The sequence below is a fragment of the Rhipicephalus sanguineus genome, chromosome 8, assembly GCF_013339695.2.
Source record: "Rhipicephalus sanguineus isolate Rsan-2018 chromosome 8, BIME_Rsan_1.4, whole genome shotgun sequence".
NCBI classification, from domain to species: domain Eukaryota; kingdom Metazoa; phylum Arthropoda; class Arachnida; order Ixodida; family Ixodidae; genus Rhipicephalus; species Rhipicephalus sanguineus.
In genome coordinates, this window is record NC_051183.1 from 41781495 (window position 1) to 41790625 (window position 9131).

Consider the following 9131-nt stretch of genomic DNA (forward strand, 5'->3'; position numbering starts at 1 on the left):
GTAATGTGAGGCTCAGTTCGTTGATAACAGTCACTTAGTGGTTTGACGTTAAGCACTAGACACTAAAGACACTGAATTCTGCTACCCAGAGAGGAACCCGGCGCACGGTTAAGGCTGCGATCGTCATGCTATGTGCACCGTTTTTGCGACTCTTTCGTCACGGAAGTGTCTCTATGTACACAAGTTGAACATCACGTTCAGTTTTTGATTGAAGAGCACGCATATCGTACGCATTTAGTTCACGCTTGGCTCACACTGGGTGGAACCCACTGTTCACGGGCACTTTGTTCCCACCGGTAAGATGATCCCGCACAGTATGACAAGTAGACGACGTAGGCGAACAGGCCGAGGCTGGCCACGGCGATCGTGGCATTGGCGACCCTACTGAATCGCGTCCGCCTAACGACAACGTCCAGGCGTCGCATTAGTCCGGCTATCCACTCCTGGCAGTTGTTCCACACGAGGCAGTAAGCCGACCGCGACCCGTTCATCGTGCTCAAAGCGTTGGTCAGCGTCTTCAGGGAGATCCGTATACTCCGTAGGAACACCTGCACAAAAGAAGTATTCCTTGTTAGGAACAAACAATAGTTAAGGGGGCCCACAATAGTAAAGGGTACCCGTCACTTTAAGGATGCAATGTAGTGAAGGGGCGTTATTGTTTTTGTACAAGTACGACGGTCGAACCGTACATTACGTGCGCCCAGATGAGAGGCGGAAATCTTTTACGTCTAAAAAACACTGCCGAGGCATTGCGGACTCCGTACGGGCCGCTGTGCACATGTAGACGCCCGTTTAGAGCCCGCAGCCTTCCGCAGCCTTCTATCCGGGCGCTTCCACATCCCCTGTGTGAAAGCGCCCGTCATAATAGTGCTTCTGCGCTATGAGGCGGCCCCTCGCCCTATAGTAACCAATTACGCAGTCTATATACCAACTATAGACCAACTAGCCATCTTGTCGCGTAGTAAGTGTGTTTGTATTATGATCGATGGAGAAAGCGATGGTGTGACGTCGTCACGTGACTGGGCATTGTTTTCTTGAACACACACGCTTAAAAACTGCAGAATAACCAATATACGTCAGGATATTTTCTTGCTCAGAACATGTGTTGCCGCGCGCGTGCTGTGGCGGTGAAGGAGGCTATTTTAGCGAACACGTCAATAAAACAAATCTATTTGTTGAGAATGTCATGAGAAAACAGATTAAGAATGGGTAAGGGTTAACCATAACGTGGTATTTCATTATTGTTACTGCGAATAGTCTTAATGTCGGCTTGATTTCGGCTTGCACGTTTAAGCCGAGACCTACATCATCTTCCGCAACCACATAATGTGCGGCCTCTGCTAGCACTGACGATATGTCACTCGCGAGATTCATCCTTTGCAATTCCTTTTTCGCGTTTCCTTTGTCCAAGACTGCAGTACTGGTGCCTATAGCAAATCAATACTCTTAGTGTAAGCATGGTGCTGGACAGATCAGGTGGTCCTAGAAATCGAATGAACGATTAAACGCGTTGTCTTCTACATGCACGGCATCGTACATTCCAGCGTAATCGCCAGCGCTCACATCAGTTTTCCCAAGTGCTTACGTGGCTGTCCCAGTCGCGAACACAATCTCGGCACAGGTTTGCGCGAGATTACAGAAGCTTCCTATATAAACAGCCGCGTCTAGCAGCCAACGACAGCTTCGTAAGGTGTAACAGTCGGTGAAGGACGGCTCACCGGAAAAACACACAGAGAAATATGGGTATCGAGCTTGCATCGGAACCTCCTTAGGCCATTGAGGTTACCATCTCCCAATATGTGATCAGCATCGAGATGGCGCAGTCATCTCGCTTTCTGAACGTTCGCGAGCCCTCTCCTGATTCGCTGAGTGCCACGCTGTCGTCAACGGACGTCAGAGTTGTAGGGCGGAATGCATCGCCTGTCGAATGACGAAATGCCAAATGAACGCTCAGATGAAGAGTTGCTCGAGTAATGTCACCCTTGGTACCAAGGAAAGAACAACAAAGAGCTTGGGTGCTGCGGAAAAACACGCGAGAGACTGGCGCTTGTTTCGAATGTATGGCGACACGTGCTTCTTTTTTTCTTTTTTTTCTATTTAACTGTCAACACGTGTAACCACTGCATTTCGCAGGTAACGCCAAAGTGTCTCCGAGCATTCCCGATTATTTTTGAAGCTTCCGCTAAGATTTACGATAGAGTTTATTCTGGAACTAACACGGCCACCAACGTTAACGCTGGAATCTTCGATGCCACATGTATAAATGCCGACCAGCCTTACCGCTGATCAATTTACGGACGACCGACGTCTGGTACTTGCCGCTTTCGCTTTGCTCTGAGTGTTGCTTCTTTTACTGGGCACAAGCACGCCCATTAAAGCGTTTCATCTTTACCGGTTGCATTTTGCGTTCTTCATCGTCAGAACAGCGTGGCAGTATAGTCAAGACCGAATTCTATTTAACCAAATAACTGATTAGCAGATGTTTCATCAATGAATGAACAAGACAAATTTAGGAGTCAGATGGTCTAAAGTACCAGACGGGACGAAAGACCATACAGACATTACTGAGTTGCCAGAAATTATTTCAGGTCGTACGAGAAGTATCATCCAACATTCCTGTAAGGCACTCTTGATATATCGGTTCCTATAGCACAGAGGATAAATGGGCAGAGGACGAATTTGCATTACCAAAACGCCATCGTAACTTAGTTTCAGAACGGAATATGACAGACAGGTTAATATGAAAGACTGAAACTTCGCTCTAGGATACGTACATAATTTTCATATTGCGCGTTAGCGTAGTCTCAAGGATTCCTTGTCAACGCTTGGGCTCCATTATGATATTTAGGACCCAATTTAGGCACGTTTTATTACTGGGGACAATAACTCAGTGCCCCACTACACACGTGCGATCCAAAAAGAACGCAGTTATCGGTACATCCAACACATTAGTTTAAGCAAAATTTTCATGTTCCCTATAAGCAATGTTTTTATCCGTAACAAAAACCTTGTAGCTGCAGCATTCATTACCATGTTACTACGCGTATGGTGACCTATTTTGGATGGTTAAAACTGCTTGTTGCATTTTAGAAATGCTCATTCTAGGCGCTTTCAGGTATCGTTCTCGTTAAGCCACCGCGAGTGTGGAAATATTTGTCTGGGAAGTGTATAAAAACCGAGACAGTGAACTTCCTTGAAGGCAAGTTAACTAGCGTGAGAACGTTTGGCTTTTGAGATAACACAGCGAAATCAGCAACGCGGCAAAGAAAAAAAAAACAATGAGATAAGCGCAGTTCACGAAAAGCTCCCTTCAGAGGCTGGTCCTCTTTTGTGTGAATGGAGAACGCGTATCCGAGCCACACTTGGGCCTAAGATTTTTAACATCGAAGCTGTTCTTGGTCGAGCCTTTCACGTCCGGGATCCGTGGTAACGCTTGTGGGCATCATAAACGGGTATGCGCCACGGACATTGGGTGAATCCCACTACTCACCACTGGCCCACTAAACATGAAGGCAACAGTTAGCCCAACAAACGGGTATGTGCCACAGGAATCTCCGTGGCCTATCAGAAAGGTATCATCATCATAAACGCGTATGTGCCACAGGAATTAGGTAAATCCCACTGCACTCAACTTCCACTAAAAAAGGTTAGCCCAACAAATGGCGTACGCGTTAGCACAGTCACACCACTGTCACGTGATAATATGTGGTTATGAAAGGTGGTGGCTGTACTACCACCTCAACGCTTAACGAAGAGTGTCTGATAAAGAGCAGTGATACAACATATCTAATAATAATAATAATAATATCTGGGGTTTGACGTCCCAAAACCACGATTTGATTATGAGAGACGCCGTAGTGGAGGGCTCCGGAAATTTCGACCACCCGGGGTTCTTTAACGTGCACGTAAATCTAAGTACACGAGCTCAAACATTTACGCCTCCATCGAAAATGCAGCCGCCGTGGCCGGGGATTCGATCCCGCTACCTTCGGGTCAGCAGTCGAGCGCCATAACCACTAGACCACCGTGGGCGGGGCGATACAACACATCTGAAAGACTTGCGAAACATAGAAATAGCCTGACGAAGGAAACGCCACCGTCTTCGCTGTTTCACCGATGTCCGCGATGCGGAGCTGGTTGAACATTTTATTGATACTCTTATCCCGAACAGAACTCTTTGTAAGTGTAACACCTAATCTTAAATATAGTTACAGCCAGAACCTGACGGATTAAAAACATTTAACAAGCGAAATTGTGGAGGTCATGCTTCAAGACCAGATTTCTCTCTACGACGAAATGTCCAGCTGTGCGTGTGGAAAATGGGTGTTGTTAAACATTGCCGTACAGCTGTCGACCCTTTAGCCGTCGATTAGAAAGATAACTACTGACCGCATCAAGTTGAAACGACGAAGTATAATTTTACGTGTTGATTCTGTAGTAGAATAGTTATATTTCTTTGTTATATTAAAGAGAAGAGGTGGTCTTAAATTATCAAGACTGCTGTGTACGACTGCGCACTAAAAGTAGGACAATAGTAGTGCACAAGAATGTCAACTCACTGGTAAATTAAAGGGGTGGCGGCTTGGGCTAGTTGGTAGGTCATGACGATTCTTATAGCGCGCACTCAGGACAAAGAAAAAAGGACACGAAGACAAGCGCTAATTTTCAACTATTTTTATTGCTTTGCTCACCTTTGCATTGCTCATCTTTTGTCACGTGGTTTGTGTCACCTATATATTTTCGTGTTCTGCAAAATAAACCTAGTTGGGAGTTAGCGCTCGTCTTCGTGTCATTTGGTCCTTGTCCTGAATTCGCGCTATAACTATCGTCACTGGTAAAATCTTAGTCAATAAAATCGCGCCTGTTCAGGAAAAATTAACGATATACCTCGGAACCAATGTAACAAACATTCTTCCAGAGGAAATCCATAATTATGGCATTTTTTTTCTAAAAGAGCCAAGTCCACTTTCAATGAAACTGAGAAAAACGCAGTTTTTTGCTAGTGACAATAAGGTCGGGCCTGCTCCAACAACATTTTGCCAGCGTGCTCATGTCACGAAAATACCTCAAACTTATATTGCGGCTAAAATATATATAGGCCACTATCCTCGGTATCCAGGAGTAAAATTTGGATTTGTCTCTTATAGATTGGAACATTTCATTCGGCCTTGAATTAACTCGTAAAAGAAGACAAAATTGCAGCGAATGAATGACACGGCAGTATTGTGCGACATAACACCATTGTTATGCTTCCGCCGGTGCCGTTCTTTGTTGCATGGGCGTAATGGCGATGACTAGAGCTGCTGAGTGAGTTGTATTTCTAGGCAAATGGCGCATCATTCTGGACACTCGGCAGCGTTGTCGCGTTAGTGGCATCTAATAAAGGCCTCCGAAAATGCTGCTGATGATGATGATGTGCCTCAACACATGGCTCATACCCACACTGGGGGATTGGCCAAGAATTGTTGATATGAAGTTTTAATGTTAAAACTAATGATTAAACACAAAATACAAGCACACATATAAAAGAACGAGTGCAATAATTATTTCTACATTCATCCCAGACTTCTCATCCTAACTAGAAATTAGATTATTGAAAGTAATGTGTTTCCGAACGTCTTATTATTTTTTATTCATTTTTTTCTTATTCATACATTGCTACTATCGAAATACCTTTGCAATTAGGAATTTAAAAACGCATTCGTTTTGTTTCATGAAGAAAAGCACTAACAGCATCAAAAACATTCCTGTGGCTGAAGCCCAAAACCGAAGCCCGAAGGTGACTATAGCGTCTATTGTTAAGATTATCTCCAGCTTAGCACATGGAGTTTCAAGAAGTCTTTTTCTTTGTAATTTATAGCGGCGACACGATCAAAAATAATGCTCTATTGATTCGATTTCTGAACAAAATTGACACAGGGGAGATACCGCCAGACCAGCCCTGTGTGCATATAGATTCAACGGGCGCATTCGACATCGTAATCTAGTTGATATTACTTCCAGTTGTCTAGTTCGGCACCACTGAATTTTCCATGGAAATTTCGAATGTCTAAATTCTGCCCATGAAGTTATTGATTCTATAGCATCTGCACAAAGGGAAAATTTCCTACACCTAATCGCAGTTATGCTGGCCACTACAGGAACGACCGAAAGTATTGGACCGTTCAATGCCGCAATGCTTCAGCTCTTCTTCTACTTCTTAGCTCGTTTTATGCCGCCCCGTTTCGGATCACTTCTTCTTGAAGAGATGGACCGGTGCCCAATATATTGATTTCAGTTGTCTTGTATATCATATATACCATCTTGGACTAAAATAAGCACATGATACTCCAGCGCAAAACTCGAAAAGAAACACAAATAGCCAGAAAGAAGCAGGAAAGTCGGCCTCTTGCTTTTTATACTCGCTTCTTGCCCTACAACATAATGTCCTTCAGGAACTACCAACTCGCCCAAGAAAAACTATTTTGGGCAAAGACATCAGGATAGGAAAGCAACTAGAGCGCAAATCAAACAGAGGGGACGCGGCCACGTTCGTTGTTTCGGTCACGATTGTTGACGCAGCTCTAGTTTACTGGATCTGGCTAATTTTGATTGAAGAAGATGCAGGATTTTGCTCATTTTTGATGCGGAACTGCCTTTTTGAGTTTCCGTCAAAATGAGGAATTGCCCCATTTTGATGACAACTTGTATTAAAAGAGAAATATACTTAGACGCGCTTTAAGCTTCAGTGAAATTTAGCCTAGTTTCGGTTTCAAGATTCGGCTCTTTTCGAAAACAAAAACGCCACATTCATATTATATCTAGTACCAAACACAAAATTTAGCTTCGTGTAAATTGACACATGCATATGCCCATGGCAAGGTTTCTTAAATAGTGCCCTATAAAGTGCAAGCAAATCTGTTCGGGAGCGTTAACTGCGCTAGTGTGCATTTTCAAAAAGATAGAGCAACGCCCCGCTGGGAACGCAACCGCATGCAATTCCATACAACGAAGGGATGTGGAAGGGATCTAGGCTCTGGTACTGACGTCACCTAGCATACGCCAAATGCGGCGGTGACGCTATTGCGCGGTGCCCCCAAACTTTTCTTGAAAATCGTCTCGATCACGCGGATGCTCTAGATTTCACGCATATTTTGCGCGTCTACCAGGAACATGCAGCCGCGAATGTTCTTCGAAATGATCAAACTCCGGAGGGTTAGGGTCACGATATTATCTTGGGCTTGGTACTGCATACATTGGCCTGCCATCGTCCATACAACATGAATGTGTATATTCAGGCCGTGATCATTTGCATACCGCGTTCCACTTAAGATATTGGTTTCGTCCGTACATAAAAACAAATGTTGATAAACGTAAAGAAAAGAAAGGTAGAGTACGCTGCAACAATTTTGACCATTCTTTCACAAGCACAGCTAACAAGCATCGGAATCTCGATTCTGCTCCTTATGGCTAGTGACGTAGTAAATGATCACAAATCACATAGTAATACAAAAATCAACGCCGTGTACTACAGTCTCGCTAGAGCTTCAGTTAAAGCATTACTAAACAGGTAAAATGCTCACTGATTGAAATTCGGCATCAAAACTTCAAGTGTAACAACTGGTGCGTGCGATTGCTCGAGATAACCGCGTCATGTAGCCGCGAATCCGGAAATTAGATGTGACGCTGGCTCTTTTGTAAGTGCAGGAAGAATATTAGGCCCATTCTATACTCTATGAAGGCGACTTAAACGAAAATGTACGTACACTACCAGCGCAGAGTCCTCCAGTAGGGCATAGTACTAACGTCCCCTCCCCCCCTCTTATTGGTGGACTCCAAAAGACAACGAGCACCACAATACACGCAATACCGATAATGGAGGTATGACACGCTTCTCACAAAAGCTTGCCTTTGGTCCCGAAACTTTTCGGCGGTAAAAGTGGGGAGGAAAGAGTTCTCAGAATTCCATATCTGTGGGTTATCGTCCGCTATTACCGTGAAAAATCTGCATGGCCATAACCCTTAGATGGTTAGGAGGAAGCGGATCACCCTTCCCCATGCGCACACCTATGATGATAAAGCCTAAAGTGACGCGTTTCAGTCCGTAAGCGCTGCACATCAACGGTGCTCTCCATGAACACAAAACAGAAAGGTATTCACTACAATACGATAGACGCGGATACAGACCTTTCTTGGATTCTCCATTTCGAGCACCTCTCGTGACGTCACGAATCCTTCTCCTTGCAGGTATCCGCTGGACTTGCCAGCTTCGAGCATGACGACGCCATTGCCTGCGCTTTCTGTAGGTGACGCGCTGTTCTTGAAGACGAACACCGCTTGCCAGTGCTTGAGGAAATCGAGGTCTATAATCTGCCTATCTTCCTCCCTCTCCGTCGATGACGATAACACCGGAGATGATGACGATAAGGATCCCGGCACAGAACGCGAGCACTCGGAGGACAGAGGTCGGATGTACAGGTACACATCACAGTCGTATTCGACTTCCGGATTGGCCACTTGCACGCAAGGCAACATTGCTGGCTGGCACAGAACGAGAAGCGCAACACTCCCTGCGGGCGTGCGCGAAGAATTTCGACCGCCACGTTGTTGTTGTTCAGCGGTCGCGCCTTCTCAAACGGCCGAAAAATCCTGCGTAGAAGAGCAGCATTGCTAAAGAGCGAGAAATGAGCGCTGCTGTGAGCATTGAAGTGAATGACATTGAAAGGACTTCTATAAGCAAAAACAAATAGCACTGAAAAAAAAAGATAAGGCGAAATCAAGGAAACGCTGATACCGGTTGATACAACAAGATTTCGTTGGTATGTTCGCGAAGCCTTGTTCCGCCCAGCGTTGTCAGTTGAACACAACCTTCTTTGTAGGAGACGAGGTGATAGCGCCTTGTCTGCTTCGGTGACTTCTGCTGCCTTTCTGTCTGTTTCCCAGAACGCCGTGCCTCAAATGCAGTATAACAAAAATTCCCAACCGGGAGTGTAAAAAAATTATGCAGTAATACATGCGTGCAAAAAATATTGCGTGCAAGAGTCCCATGCAGGGGCGTAGCCAGAATTTTTTCGGGGGGGGGGGGGGTTCAACCATACTTTATGTATGTTCGTGCGTGCATTTGTATGTGTGCGTGCTATATACGCAAGCAA

General features: G+C 45.1%; 1 protein-coding gene across 1 annotated transcript; it reads right to left on the reverse strand.

Moving 5' to 3' along the window:
• Nucleotides 1-140: 140 nt before the first annotated feature.
• Nucleotides 141-8675, reverse strand: LOC119402691 (uncharacterized). The gene is made up of 2 exons (XM_037669803.2): nt 8167-8675; nt 141-548 (listed from the first exon to the last, which is right to left on the reverse strand). The coding sequence occupies exons 1-2, from the start codon at nt 8512-8514 to the stop codon at nt 240-242; spliced, it is 657 nt and encodes a 218-aa protein (XP_037525731.1). The 5' UTR covers nt 8515-8675; the 3' UTR covers nt 141-239.
• Nucleotides 8676-9131: the final 456 nt, after the last annotated feature.

What these genes read in the sequence shown, in the direction of transcription:
- LOC119402691 (XM_037669803.2), bottom strand. Translation starts at nt 8,514, where the DNA reads ATGTTGCCTTGCGTGCAAGTGGCCAATCCGGAAGTCGAATACGACTGT. An exon ending in AAATGGAGAATCCAAGAAAG is followed by an intron (nt 549 to 8,166) that starts GTCTGTATCCGC and finishes TCTTTTGTGCAG; the next exon opens with GTGTTCCTACGGAGTATACG.